General features: G+C 36.7%; 1 protein-coding gene across 4 annotated transcripts in view; it reads right to left on the bottom strand.

Annotated features, from left to right (window-relative positions):
- The window catches only part of CDIN1 (CDAN1 interacting nuclease 1), a 209736-nt gene that overhangs the window by 95527 nt on the left and 97816 nt on the right, over nt 1-16393 (bottom strand). For all 4 annotated transcript variants that reach the window (XM_046648609.1, XM_046648627.1, XM_046648618.1 and 1 more), the window contains exons 8-10: nt 13324-13391; nt 2162-2227; nt 1450-1555 (exon numbers count right to left, since the gene is read on the bottom strand). In XM_046648609.1, the coding sequence (XP_046504565.1) occupies nt 1450-1555; nt 2162-2227; nt 13324-13391 (240 nt within the window). The remainder of the gene's footprint in view (nt 1-1449; nt 1556-2161; nt 2228-13323; nt 13392-16393) is intronic.

Below are 16393 nucleotides of genomic sequence, written 5' to 3'. Positions count from 1 at the left end.
TGGTACCAGAGTGGAGAGGGAGATAGTCTCAACGCATAATGATAGAGTTTATCAGTTTTTAAAATCCTTTAGCAACCTAAACTTATGTAATTTGATTTCTTGTCATTGCTTTCCCTATACTATCAAAAATGATGCTTTCTTTACTATTTCAAACTCATCATAAAATTGCTAAAAATCTAAAATTCAATTTGCCACATTACTGCTAATTTGAATAATGGCTGAATAAAAGACAGGAAATGCTGAAGCAGCATTGATTTCTAAAACATTTTGCACTTTCCTCCTCCATCCCTGTAAAGTAAAGCTCGGATGCTACGCACAATTACACAAGAAAATCAAGAAAGCCATTACATTCAGCATTTTGTCATGATCATTGTTACCATGGCAAAAAGTGGGCGTAGTTTAGCACAGCTGCTACGGGCGAGGTCCGCTGGCCTTTTGTAAAGCTGAGCAACAACATAACGCCAAATTCTGTAGCCTAGCACTATTTTTTTCCAGGATAAGACTATTGTCCACAGATACTACTGTCTCATTTCTCAGTCACCTGGACTAAAGTCATCTTATTAGTATAATCTTACTGTTGGCCAGTGCTGGAGGAGCACAGTTAATTTAGGAAGGTTCCTCCTTGACTCACCTCCGCTTCTAAGGGAGAAAAAAACTTGTGGTGTGAAAACTTGTGACTTCATAACAGAAAAAGCCAAAGTTTCAACAGTTGTATTGTAAATGACATAGAGTTGTGGTGGAAATGGCATGAGTTTGGGAGAGAGACAAATGCATGAGGACTGGCGGTAGGGCATGTTCTTTTCCTGCTTTGAGTATCAGTACAGTTATCTGTAAAATGGGGATAAAAGGAACTTCCTTGTGAGGATTAGTTGAGATAACCTGTAGGCCCGGGCACTGGTGGGTGCTCACTAATGCAGCACCCTCCCCCTCCTCCAACATCACCCTTTTTTCTTAATCCCTGAGACTTCTAGGCCTTTGGGAATGCTGATTGAAGTTGGTAGGTCAACTCTCTTCCACTGTTGGAAGGTAAACTATTTTGATCTTGCATATTGTTTGAATTCTTTCCTCAGAAAGCTGAGGAGAAAATATTTTTTAAGGTCTGACAGTAAGCATAAATTTCACATCAAAAGGATAAAAAGTCAATGTCAATATCATAATATGCACCACATCTTATTATTCATGTTTTAAGTCACACCAGTATTATCACTGTCAAACGGAAAAAGGAATATATACTCATTTTGTCCCTGTGCGGAGATTTTGATTTAAAAAATGAAGCAACATTATGAAAGCAAAGAAGTTTAAATTATCTGAAATGAATACATTAATCAAGTCTCTGTATTTACTAGAAACAAAGGCTACTAGCATTTTTACCAGCTAAACAAAATATTTTTTCTAATGAGATTTCAGCTGAGTATCGTTTATCTTAAGAGAAAAATAATGGGACCTTACCTATTCCAGTAGCTCCAGAACTGGTCATGCAGGTAGGCGTGGTGGCTACATTCATCACCAAATGAGGCTTTGCTTTCAATCCAGTGAATTATGTGCCCTTCTACAGCTAAGGGACAAAGCATTATTAATATAGAGCAAAGGGAAGGGAAGATTGAAAATTCTGGACTCCCTCTAGGCCTCTCTCTGCTTCCCATTAATGAGCAGAGGCTTAGCCCTCATCGTCACCTATGGAGGTAATTATAAAACAACACATCGTATATGTTCGTTACAAGGAATATTTGTGCTACAATCACATCCTTTTTATTTTCATCATCATCTTCAGAAGTCCCTCTCCTATTCTGAGACTGCCTGCATAAGTTGACAAGTAATGCGAAAGCAAACCAAAGTAAGCCTGGATTTTTAACAGAACCATGTTTTACAAATTTAATATTTAGAGAAATAACTTGAAAATGTCAACCAAAATTTCTTCAGAAGATAAGTTTATTTCTCAAATATATGTAAAAGTTTTTAAGGCATGGATTTCTTCTGAACTTATTATTTTCTGCTATTTTAAAATAATCTTTCCCAACGATTTTACCCATTTAGGTCCAACACTATAAAGCTAATCTACTCTGGGAACATTTGCTAATATTAACTAAAAGCTAAAAAATCGATGGCAAAAACACATCCCTTTTCTCTATAAACAAGGGCGTAATAGAGTTTACAGACTTACCCACTGGTACTTGTAAGATAAAGTCTGGCGTTTTGTCATAACCCTTTGCACGGAGCTGATCTTCATCTACAGGAAGAACAAATACTATTACTTCTAACAGTATTCCATTAACAAGACAGCAATATAATTGCTTTTCTTTCTTAAAAATGTGTAAAAATTACTAATGCAGTCATACATATCTTTCTTATGTATGCAATGATGTGTCAGAATAAATGAACTTTCTTAACAAACCTGAAGCATAGATATAAAAATGCCTCTGTCCCTTCTGCATTTTTATGTCTTTATTATAAACATCATTAATTCAAGCTGTCATACGCTACCTTTTTTATAATAAAAAATACTCAAAATAATGAAAATGCTTACTGATTAAAAGAAAAGCTTTCAACACCATGACTATCACTAATGTTATCAGCCAATATTGATAATTTACAGTAAGGCACAATCTCAGTGGCCTTTATAATTACAAAACAAATGCTTTCGTTAAAGCAATTAAGAAAGTTTGGTTTCAATTAGTGAAACTATTCCTACACACAAGAACACAAGAAACAGACAAGGACAATGAGATCACCACAGAGAATTAATTATCTTGCTTAATTCCTTTGGTATGCTGTTTCTGGCATTTACCAGAGTTTTACAACTAACAATATGTAATTCTGAAAAGCAAACAGGCTTTGAGATTTTTTTCTCAGTCTGTTCGATTTCTTGATCCTCTGTAAATATCAATGATCCATTCAGAAAGAAAAGAGGCAGGAAAACAGGGAGCTTGACAAAGTTGGAAAAAACTAGCAAGGTGCCTGGTTTAAAAAAAAAAAATCCTCCAATATTTTCTAAATGCTGTCCTTGACTTCTAATGGCATTACAATGTGATTTCTGAAATGAGGAGTCCTCCATTAGATTTTGGAGTGACCTGGTCATTCAATTCCAGACATGGCTTTCTGTCTTCACCCAACCTCAACTAATGGCCCAACCAAGTAACAAGGAAGGCTGTGTGGACTCTTAACACCTACTGGGCTGTTGACATTGTCATGCATCCCATTCGCCTTCCTGCATCACCTTTGATTAAAATTAATGGCCCATTTCCAGTGTTGGGTAGCTTATTTCCAACCCATTTGTCAGCCCAAGACAGTGGTTTCATGGCCAATGTTCAGAAACTCTGTTTTAGAACACTCTTGTGTACATCTTGAAAGGTCAGCATTTTAAATGTAAATAACCTTTTAATGACAAGACACAGATTTAAACTAGATATTTAAGTTAAATTTTGTTAAAAGTCGATATCCTTTAACTATTCAGATTTTGAAAGATTGATGCCAGAATTCAGAATAATCTCCCCTCCTTGAAATATAAAAAATTTTCAGTTAACTGTTGAGATAACGAAATACAAATCAAACTAATTTTACTTTAAAAACAAAAGAATTGGAAAACTGGACTGTAGATGAACAAGACAGGAAAAATTTCTACCCTCTAAATGCAGTCTGGCCACGACAAGAATGTTTAATGGAAAAGGCATTTATTAAAATTAACTCAAGCGCCTTGAGCCGATGTTTCAGGTAGCTGATGAACAGTTTTAAAAGCTGAGTTGACACTGAAAAAGCGATTACTAGTTTATTAAAACTATCCTAGCTTGATCAACCTTTACAGATGTTAAAATTCACTTCAGAAAGAAAACTGATTATTTTTCTGACAGCAGCTCAAAACAAAATTTCAAAGGTCATCAAGCAATCCGAATGCAGGAACTAAAATCCTTTTAAAAGGCAGATGTTGCACTCCTGCTCACCACCCCCAAATTACCAACATAACACCTACAATTTAAATTTCATGACTAACTTAATGTGAAAAAAATACCCAAACCCAAAACGTGAACATAAAACATCAGATGAGGTTAGGGAATCTTTCCATCTTTCTCTGGAGAACTTCAAAACTCAACTGTCCACTTTCTCTCTCACTCTACCTCCCTCTCTTCCTCCCTCTCAGTATGAAGTTGATCCAATAGTAATTGAACCCAAAGTATAGCTTCTGAGGTCTGTGTCACCACCATGGATATTAGATTTTTTTTTTATAGTTAAGAGGTCTTTCCATACATCTGAAATACTATGTTATGTCTTGGGTCTCTTCTCCATTCTTTATTTACTAAACTCTCACTGCCTTACTGCCTCTGTTTCAACCTTCACATTGTTTCTTTCATCCTAGATTTCCTAAGAAAGAAGGAGGAAACAACTTGACAGAGTTCAGAGGAAATGACACTACAAGTATGGAAGTAGCACTTATGAACAGGTGGGCTTGCTCACCTGGTCTAGGCCCCAAGAGAAGTTTCTACCACTGATCATCCCACTGGGAGATTTTTAAGGTCAGCCCCATCCATCTGGCCTGATTTCCCGGCCTTTGTATCACACTTTTTTCCTGGCCTGAAAGATTTCTTATCATTAGGTCATTATCCAAACCATTGGAAATGGATTTAAAATTTGGTTGACCATTTAGTTGGTCAGGGTTCCAACTCTAGGATCTAGACGTTACGGTTTAGTCAACAGCCCATGCTACTTCTCTTCTGCCCCATTCCTGGTTCACTCTCTAGTCTTACTGTGCATGGGCCTGTCTTCCACATACTGGGCCTGAAAAGCCTCTGTTCTCAGGATAGGAAATGTTTCCTTTTCACTTTTTTAAACGCCATCCATTATCCCACTCTCACCATCAACATATGCTTTGCACATTTAATGCTCAAAGGGTAAGTAAATAAAATACAAGTGCAATTTTAAGAACATTCATGTCTTCTACAAAGCCTACCCAGACAGACTTAAGAACTTTCTTTCCTGATTTCACTCCCCATGAATCAACAAGGCACAGAGACAATGAATGTGGCCCAAAGTTCAAAGTTTTATTTGGAAACTCTCACTGCTATCTTCAATCCTTGGTCCCAGCTGTCTGCTCTGAGGTTCAGCTTGATCATCAAGGAGGGGATTGCTTTCCTTTCCTTAATACTCATGGGAAGTTTTCCTACTTTTTTCTTTGATCCGTAATATTTTAAGTAACATTGCATTTATCTACTCCTTAAAGTTTGAGCAGAATTCCTTACGAAAACCAGTCTGGGCCTAGCACTTCTACGGTGAACAGCTCTTTGGTGATTTTTCCTATTTCTTTTATGGCTACTGATCTGTTTAGATTTTTATGTCTTCTATAGTCAGTTTTGCAATTTATATTTTCCTTGAGAATCATACATTTCATCCAAGTTCTTATAGCTCTGCACATATTGGAACCAAGTGGTTACTTATGATTCTTTGAACTCCCCAAGTGGGAAACCGGATAAGTAAGCTGCCATTTTCTTCAAGAAAAAATGATCATGATTAAGGAAAAAACCGAAAATAATATTAGTTAGAAAGGGGGGAAAAAGGAGTAAAGGCAATGATTTAGAATAGCACTTTTAGTATAACTTCCAAAAATGGTTGGGGATCACTATGAAATCAATCCTGTATACTTATCTTATTCAGCGAACGTAGCAAATACGAAGTAAGGCTCTTCTGATTTAAGGTGTACACTAAAAACCCTCAATATGTTTCATAACTACTAAGCTTGTTAATGTCATAGTTGAAGTATTCATTATAAAAATTAATATAAGAATACTCTCACTTAAAAGCAGACTTGTTAGCCTCAAGGGCCACAAAATGTAGGATTCTTAGATAATGTGTGCCTCATGAAACACAGTATTTCTGAGCTCGTAAAGTCTTAGAGATCACTAGTGTAACATTCCAGTTTAGATGTGACAAAAGTGCCCTAGAGAAGGTCAGTGACCCACTAAGACCTAGACCTTTCAAATAGTGAAAGATACAGAGAAGAGCCCACATCAACCAAGTTCGGTTTGTCCCAATAGAATGTATACCACTCTTAATTATGGCAAATATTTAAATTTCATCAACATGTATAATATTTATGAAGTGGGGGAAAAATTCTTATTTCCTCCTAGAAGATCTTGAAACACAAAAGAGGTGATGGCCATCTGTTGGATATTATTCAGGTGACACCTGTCTGAAGAGGAGATGAATAAAAATTCTATTTAATTCACCATCCAAAAAGGAATAATTGGATTTTAAAATGTTATAAATACCTTCCAATGTAATTAAATATGTATCCAGATACTAATCTCTTGATTTCTAGCATTTCAACGGTCTTTTCTCCAATTGAACAACAACAAAAAATCAATGAAACTACATCCACAGATAAAACTAATGTTAAATTTTTAAAACAACCCAGGTCTTCATTTATTTTTAAGTTGTCAGGCCTGCCTTTAGAGGGCATTTAAAACAAGGAATTACACATATGTGAAGAACAGTGTGAAAGTTTAATTTCTCTGGCCTTTTAATTAACTTCTTCTCTAAATGCCCAAAATATCCAAAGCAATTAAGTACTAATTACACAATTTCTTTTTTTTAAATAAAGGGCTGATTTTGAGTCAGAGAACAAATCACATCTGAAACTAGTTAACATATACTTAAGAATCATAGGAGGGTCTGAGGACTACCAAGAAAAAGTCTGAGGTTTTCTTTCACTTGTTTTATTAAAAGGCTTTAAATTTAAGAAATGCTGTTATTCCCAGAGAAATTATGCAAAATTCCAGTTCACAACATCTGAAAATGAAAAGCTACATTCTGACACAGCCTTTTATCTATGAACTTGTAGGTTTCTAAAGTGCAAGGTTAAAATATATTGCATGACAAAAAGAATCTTTTTAACACATATTACCTTAGTACTAAATTAGGGAGAGGCAAAAGGTAAACATCAATACAAATGAAAACTACATTCTATCTTTTCTACTCAAGTACTTTGTTTTTCTGTGTTATTTTTGTTCCAAAACAGTCTCATTCAATACTTGGAGCTATGATCTTGTATTCCATATTTTTATGTTCTCTAATGTCAAGTTCACAGCCTTTTCTACTCAATTTAAGAAGTTAGCAAGGTTTCAGTAATAGATGTTACTATGATATGCAAACCCTGTGCAAAGGTACACAGAACAGATATGCATTTAAGGGGAGACCGATAGCACAGATAAATGAAATCTTTAGAGAACCCAAAATTTCATTACAGCCATTAGTTTCAACCTCTTCCCCTAAAGCCTCTTATCAAAGCCACTAATAAGGAATCCAACTGACTGCTCTGACCTTGTCCGTTGCTTATGTCTTTAGGGGACAATAATAGTGAAAATTGAAATGTCCTAACGATAGGAAACAAATGGGAGGTCACGAGGCTGGGACGGTGCAAAGCGAGGCTGGGCAGGCTGGCCCCTGCTGACTGGTGGCTGTGGAGACAGAGGATACGAATATCAACAACAAAAGTGAAACTCTTCTATATTTTACACCACATCACTCTAAATTCTTTTGGTTTAATGCCACAAAAGAGGGGGCAAATCAGCAAAGTAGAGTAAAAAGAATCTAGGGTGAGGTATTGAGAGGGCACTAGCTGTGATGCAAGGCCTGGGGCCAGTTTCCTCTAAACAAAACAAGGGGACTGGATGGTCACTAGAGTCCTTTTTAACTCCAAAATTCTGAGGAATAGCTGAATGTTAGACTTTGTCTGCCCCAGTTCTTTTAGCAGTAGTCACTGATGTCAGACCCTTTGGCAGGGCCACCTCCATCTGTCCCAGAACCAATCTCAATAAACGGAGGCATATTAGCAGTTCTGAGACATAAAAAGGACCTCTTACACAGAGACAGAGAGACAGATAGACAGACAGACACACACACACACACAAGACCAAGGAGCCAATCCAAAAATAGTAGTAACAGATCTGACCATCAAGGCCTTTTGGTTATGGGGAGTAAAGCTGTAACTTGTAGCTAATTTTCAGTGGAGTAGATATTTGATTTTTTCTTTTTTTGTCCTATATCCCATCCTGTCTAGCATGCCACCCCACTCTCATAATGTGATTCTGATGGGCAGACAACAATGTGACGCCCAACCACTGACCACAGGAGTGGTCCCTTGACCCAGACTAGCTGATCAGAGCCCTTTCTGAGATCCGTATGGGGCAAAAGAGAATCACTAACTTTTTTCTGGGAATACAGACTCTACGGACTAAACCAACTAGCAACTGCCAGAGATCATCTTTGTTGCCTCAGAATGAAGCGAACACTGAAAGAAGCAGAACACAGGAGAAAAGAGGAGATACTGATGACACTGTTTTGTCTTCTGGATTCCAGATACACCAGAAGCAAACTTCTTTCCTTTGAACTTCCCAGGTATCTCTCTGAACCAATAACTTCTTCTGTGTGTGTGCAATCTAGTTTGATTAGATTTCTGTCACTTACAAACAAAATAGTTCCAATATGTCATCTAGTAGCCAAAAAGCACATGAGCAGCAGACATGAGTTATCTACTCAGAGCAATGGTGAGGGAAGGGTCTGGGCCTGGCGCAGGAAGACTCCCATAACAGGACAGGGGAACTTGTTCTCAGAGTTCCTGGAATGTGTTATCTTCCAGCAGCACACATGTGTCTATGGTTCTTTTCTCTTGGTCCCAGGGAGAAACATACACAAGCATGTTCAATAAGGAGATTAAGTAAAGATGGTCCCCGATCACGACAATTTCCTCCGGAAGGGAAGAACAGGGCCCAAATTCCCCATGTCCCGCTCCTGTATTGTGTTCCTGTTACTTTGAAAACTGCATCTTATTTTTAACCTTGAGATAGGAATTTAAATAGCTGACACCTTATGAAAAACCCAACTCTCTTAGTTCCCTTTAGCCTACATAATCCTATGTTTTACTTCTAGTCTCTTATTCTCTATGCTAACATTTGCACATAAACGCAAGCTCAGTATTCCAAATCTCACCTGTTCCCACTACCTGTTCTTCACCTGGAGTCGTAATCCCCTGCTCATCACATCATAATCACCTCCCCAGCAGAGCACTGTCACTTCAGGTGGGGAATGAAGCAGCAGAAGCAGATGAACTCTTAGAAACAAAGATCCTAATTTCTTACAGCAAGGGTAAGCCTTTTTGCTTTACAGATTATATCTCCTGGAGTCCCACAGAGTAATACACGAATGCGAGGAAAGTACCCATGTAAAATATGCTGGTTTGTCATAAGGCAAGACCAGACATGGGAGGGTGAGGTGAGGATAAAGCAAATACCTCTCAGGTGTCACTCAAAATAATTGTCAGCTTCTACTAACAGGGTAACATTCACTGGAAAGAATAAAATATCTCCAGAGCCATCCTTATTAAGCCAAACTTAACGAGAATTTGCACGAGACAGTGGCTGTGGAAGTCACTAATGAAAGTCCCTCCGACCTGGAGGTATGCCAACCCATGGAGGATGAATGGTTTGTCTTCAGTATTCGGTATAAGCTCTTTCATATTTTCCTAACAGAGCAAACAGTCTTGTCGTCTTCTTGCTGTCACTATTTCCCTTTCCTCTCTTGCCTTTTGTCCAAAGGTCTCCCCCTACCATCCCCAAAAGAGAGAGACAGAGAGAACATAACAAAACGTGGTCTCATTAATCACTTGAAAGATACAAATTAAAACATCTCCATCAGTAGATAAAATACATTTTCTATTTCATTGATATTAGAAATGGAACAACTCCTTAGCAAAGGGGATAAGGATGATCACATTGCTTATCGGTCAATTTAAAGTTTACGATGGGTTCTTCGTGCATCCAAGCCCAGAAGTGGGCAGCAAGGTCTTCACATCTTCTGTAACTTCAAACGCTGATCAATAAATGTAAATTCAAAATTAACTATCCTAGGAAGGAACTGACATGTACTTAAACTTATCTGAAAATTTTCTGGAAGGCTCCATGTTTGATTCAACTTTCCCCTCCTCAATGGTGCCTGCCCATTGCAAGTCCTTAAATCTGTCTGCTGAACTAACGAAAGAAAGAGTGGTTAGCTTAGTGGTAAGGTAGCCAAGGTAATGAGCTCAACTAGCCATCCAAGAAGCACATGGTGGCAGGAAGGTGCCGCTGAGAGACAGCAGATGACTATGTAAAATTCTATCACCACTTTAGGAAAAGTCACTTATGAGCCAGTAGCATTTTCTTCATATGTAAAGGGTAGCTATTGATTTTTAGTATAATCTGTACCTTTCTTTCAAAAGTTTAATGAAAGTTGCACAAAAACATCCTTACATCCTTGTATGTATTTATTTTCATTATCAAGACAATCAAGCGAGCACCTCCGACGTGAGACGTAGTAGAGATGGAACTCTATTCTTATTGGGATAGACGTGGCAATGGTGTGCACGGCTATGAGCATCCGGAGGGCATGGAGCGCTTATCATCATCTTCATCCCACCTAGGGTAGTTCCCAGCATGTAGAGAACACACTCAACAGAAGTTAGTTGAAAAGGATGAATGAATAATGAATAAGAGAAATGCAAGAACTCTGAGAAATTGCTAGAAATCATCTGTGTTCATTTGTTTGTAGCTTGCCTCCCTACTAGACCAAACTCCAGGACAGCAGGGACGTCATCTGAATTATGTCTAGTGCCGAAAATAGTACCTGACTCAGTAAATTATTTGTGGAATAAATGAATAAATACATGAATAAAAGAAATATTTTAGAGAAACTGACTTCTCTTAACACAGTATCCCTATTTGCAGAAGTACAAAATGGATAAACTTACAGGAAAGGATAAGTCCATACGAGAGCACCCAAATCTTCAATATCTTCAATGATAAGGACCCTTCTTCTTCTCTACCTCCCCCCTCACCCCAAGAGTGCCTGGTTAAATCTTGTGCCATAGCAGTTTCTCAGTACATGGTTATGAATCAAGGAAATTCAACAAATTACTAGGGTTAAAATAAAGGTGATTTATTTATTTTTCTCTTCTATTGGTAAAAGAGGTCAGGTAAAATATGTACTTTAAAAAATGACGTATAGTGCACAATGGGTGGAAAACTTAGAAGACGATAAAAAATTTCCTAATTCTTAAGAAGAGTTAATACACAAACACTAGGAATCTTTGACTTTTGAAAGGAGTCCAGATTAGAAACCAATGTGGGGGAGTTTTGGGGGGAGAGAGACTGATTTTATTTTTCCTTATAAAACAATCAAAGTAAAACAAACATGTTCGCGATGTCTCTGCAACACAATTCAAGGTGTACACATGTAAACAAGAAAACATAAGATTAGTGGTCTATTTTATATACCAATCTTTTTCCCTAGTTGGATGTAAAATGATGATCTATCTAAATTAACCTGGCACAGTACTTTAGATCTAATTAATCATCGTGAAGGGGCAAATGAACAAGGTAAAAGAGCAACTCCATAACAATATTTCAAATGGGTTTTTGAGTTTTCATGTTTTAACTGTAAATAAACATGTATTAATTCAGTACTACATTAAAATGCTTAAAAGCCATAGAATAAATTAACAACTTCTTTGTATGTTGATGAGGAAATGCTTCAAAACAGGACTAAGGTTACACGGAGTCAGCTAAACATCCTATAATTCATTTGTTCTTAAAGATCAGTTAAGTGTCAATGTTTGGTATGCCTCAATAAAAATAATTATCTCTAGATCCCATAGCACAGAGGAACTGGTGGGACCCCTCAATTTTAAGTCCCCTTTCTGAATTTGTATGCAACTGGTACTGACTCCCTGACCATGTTTCTGCATTAACTTTCTCAGCTGTGGTCAATCCAGTCTAACACTCTCAGTTGCCAGAATCAAGGGAGTCGTAGACCTGGGACTAAGTTCAGAACACATGTAAGCCCTTTGCTCTTCCTCTCTACTGTGGTCTTCTAGCCCTCAGGAAGGAGGCAGAGAAAAGCTAGGCTAAGCAAAGAAATGACGCCAAGGGCCTGACTTCCCATAAGCAGATGGTGCCCAAAGAATAACACCAAGCAGTCCTGAAAATATGACTGCTTAGTTGATGGCTTAAAATAATAAAATAGATTTGGCCATGCCATATTGACCACTATTTGAGTGATCAATGTGATCAGATACTTCAAAATACTATCAGAACTCCACAGTTCTAAAAGATATCTTACGGTGCATCATGAGTCATCCATTCCAACTGGTTCTGAGCCATTATCCATCTTTCCATAGGCTGAACGTTTCAGTTGTCCTCATATGAAAAAACTTGTTGCTTCTACATACTGAAATTTAATTCAAATCTCACTGAAATTTGAGGCCACTTTCTTAATTTATCAACTTTCTTTAACCATAGCTAGACTATATTTATATCTTCCCTCTTCAAATTATCAACGATCTTATAACACATTCAACTCCATTCTTCAGTTCATTAACAAAAATATTGACTACTGAGACTTAAAAAAGACTTCTTACAGGACTGTATTCAACATCCCTCATCAACTTGACATAAGTCCATTCATTTGACTTTCCTTTGCCAAGACTTTGTCCATTTTGGAATAAAGATTATGTAATCCTATATTCTTTGATTTTTTTTACCTAAAAAACACACTCTACAGACTCTTAAATATCTACATAAAACAGATGTGTACAATAATATAATTTGTATAGAATCTTTGTAAATTACCACATTTAAAATGGAGAAGAAGAATTAATTCATTGTAGACTATTTTATGGTTTCTATGACCAGTTATCACATGTATGCCCTTTGAGGCTTAATTTCTAATGCTTAAGAGATGTTGAAAGAACAACAATCTGTAATAAGATTCCACACTGGCACACAAGCACACACATACATGTGAGATTTTTAAAAATCATACTAAACCTATGGTACAATTAATATTTGGCAAAAATTAATAAAAGCTTAATATTTGGCTTTCAAGTAAAAGCACTAGCTGATTTCATATATGACACAAACATATCTAACATGAATTTTTCTAACTGTCCTTTTTAAAATATAAAAGCATTTTATAGACAATATTTCTTTTGTTTCTTTCTCTCATAAGTCATAGATTATGGTTAATATCTCATGACACCAAAAGTAATACTGCAACAGATATTAAGGCATTTTTTCAGCCACTTATTCTATAAAATATTAATTGCAAGCCTGTGCATGGGCTGTACACATAGGGGATTAGGTAACTGAGTTCCTGCTCAGTTCTAAATCAATAAAAGATAACATGCGCAGCATCAATCATCATTCACTCTTCCTTTAGTACATAATAACTGCGAGAGGAAGATTTTAAAAAATATATATATTTAAGCACTCCTGGAGATATTACAAACTAGAGAAGCAATCTTACCTAGGAAGGACAGGTTTTTCTCTAGAAGCAAGTCTCTCAGCAGGACTTCGTGCTCATGACCAATGGCACTGGGGGGTTTTTGTTAAGGAGGGTAACATAGGTAGAATTACACCGTCAGAAAAAAACGCTAAAACCAAGTCTATGCTTTGAGAGGAAATGGAAAATAGAGGTAATTATAGCAACTATTTCTACCTTTAGCCCATATCTCTGAGGAAGGAGCTTTCTATGCATATACCTTCATTTAAATGATTCAATGGAATTTTCCTATAATGTTCATGTGTATTTTGGCAAATGAAGATTTGTAAATGGATGTGTGCTTTATCTTCTTGTGAAAAGAGGGAGAGTCATTTTAAAGGTCCTTTATGCTATGTTAAAAATCCCTCGATTCACTTGAGCACACATTTTTTAGGTACTTACTCAGTGCAGCCAAGAATACCAACCAGCCTTTGCCCTAAAAGAGGTTCTAGTCTTACAGAGTTCCATAAATCTTCTGCGAATTCACACCTGTCACAGAGCCAGCATTTAGCAGCTCCTGTTTCACTTCCAGTCTACTGTCGGTGATCTTCTGGGACTTGGGAAGCCAAACAATTGACTTGTTGAGAATTATATGTAATCTGGAGGAAAGACATGTTGGGAAAGGACTGTGGGTTAGGGTGTGGGTACAGAGGCTGCTTCAAGTCTTTTTCTCATGTGTGTGCAAGTGTACACATATTATAATATGTATGTAAATAGATACACACATGCATATATAAAGTTTTTGATTGCTTACTATGAGGCAGGCACTGTGTTAAGTGTTTTATGTATGATATTTCATCCTCATAGTTATTATCATCCTTATTTTATAGATGAGGAAACCAAGGCTTAGAAAAGAACCTGCACAAGGTCATACAGTCAATGTGTGGCAAAGCAGAGGATCAGAAGATCTCTGCAAAGCCTATGTTTATGACCTCCACACAGTCTCTTAAAAACTCTCAAAATTAATTATGTAGAAATAATTGATACTAGCTAATATTTCTTAAATAGCATATACTATGCTTCTATGCTAAACATTTTGGGGTATCATCTCATTTAATCTTCACAACAACCACATGAGTAGGTACTGTTATTAGTGCCATCTTTACAGTAAGGCAAGCAAGGTTCAGGAAGACTTGAGGAACTTTCTGAAGGTCTCATGGCTGGTAAAAAATGAAATCAGGAGTAGGATTTGGAATTCGGATGTATTTTCCAAAAGGATGAGATTGCACAAAGTCTGAAAAAAAGTGTTATTCCATTCTAGTACTTTAACTCTGGCAAAAGTATTTGTAATAATTATCTAATTCTCCATTTCACTGATAATGTCAACCCAGTCACATTGCTCCTTGGCTTACCAGAGACTCTAATTCTGACCATGCACTGCGAGAGTCCCATTTAAACCAAATCAAGCTTACAATTACTTGCAAAAAAAACCCTAGAGAATTATCCTGCCCTTTATCAACACCTACAGGTGAATCTTGTTTAAATCTCAGAATTCCAGAGATGTGGTCATTGATGTCCACAGTCAAAACAAGCCCCAAGTCATCATCACTCACTTTTCCTTCTGTTCTTCTCCCCTCCCCCCTCCAATGCACAAGGCTATGCTTATTTAATTTCTTATTGAAAACAAAATAAAAGGAAACAAATTTTTAAATCACAAAATTTCACACATTTGCAGAGTCCATTGAAGACTTTTGATGAATAACTCTCATGGGCCTCTCATTACTAGGGGCATCCCACATTTTAGAGCTGAATTATTTACTTCTTTTTCACATAATGTGCTCTCACTTCTATTGTTGTAAATTATTTACATCTAAAATGTTGAATCATGAAACTGAGGTTACTGATGGTACAGAAACGAAACCCACAGCATTTTGAGCTTCCTGCATCATTATCATCCCTTGCTTTTCTGGTTAGGTCTTTGTCTAACAGCTGTGTCCTGAAGTCACACTTTATGGCAAGTTGAGGTGGCTGGTTTCTTACACCTTTTGTGTCAGTGAATATGATCTGTGGCAGCAAAGGTGTGGGTGGGTATGGCTATGCAGGAAAAATTACAGTAGACACCAAAAGATAAAGAAAGCACAATGGCAATTTATATATGCTTTGCTACTGTGCTGTTTTGGCGTCTTATCAGTAACTGACCAATTTACTTTATGTTACTTACACAAATGTTTACATGTAACATTTTCATAATGGAGTAAAAAGGTTTTGCACCTGTTCTATTTACTAAATGTGTGCCTTCTTTCTTACAAAATGATGTAAGTTACTGAGAGTAAGCAATGTAAGCTTTACCAAATTATCAGAACAAGATACAAACAGCATTTTCATTCACATGGAAAACTAATCATTTTTATTCGGTGTGAAATAAAATAATTCCTGTTGATCAGTCTGAAAAACATCTATGCAAGTGTATTTCCATTATATGAAACTGCTACTACCTCAGTGCAAAGATAAAATCAGTTCTCTATAAACTTCCCGGCCTGTTTTATTTTGCACGGTAAAAGCAATCACTAGTTTAAATTTTAGAAAGAAATACTTCTTGATTATGCTTTGCTTGATATAGACATATATAAAATACAAGGTCTAGAAAATAAAACTTATAAAAACAGTAATTTTACTGGCAATAGGCATAATGGAACTGCAAAATTATAATCTAGTCAGTGAATGCAATTTATAGACACACATCATTATCTTTATCAATTGAAATCATGTACTACATTAAATTCTACTGGCACTAACACAACCCCAAAAGGAAAGTGAGTGATGGCAAAAATGTAAGGAAAATACTCCAAACAGAATTTATAATGCTCCATAAGCAGAAACACTTAGACTTTGTCTATAATAATACCTATTATTGATGTATGGCAGTGACCATGGGGCAAAACTTGTAAATAACGTCACAAGCCATTTTCTTTGCCAGCAATACAGCAATCCGGTTTCCCGTAAGCATCTCAACTATTACTGAAAAATAGCCTCCTGGCATTTACAAAGCAGTTGACTTCATACTTTAGTCCATGCATATATAATTAGATAGTTATATTTAAAATCAATATGCAAT

This window comes from Equus quagga, chromosome 2, assembly GCF_021613505.1.
Source record: "Equus quagga isolate Etosha38 chromosome 2, UCLA_HA_Equagga_1.0, whole genome shotgun sequence".
Taxonomy (NCBI): Eukaryota; Metazoa; Chordata; class Mammalia; order Perissodactyla; family Equidae; genus Equus; species Equus quagga.
This window is presented reverse-complemented; position numbering and strand designations above follow the sequence as displayed.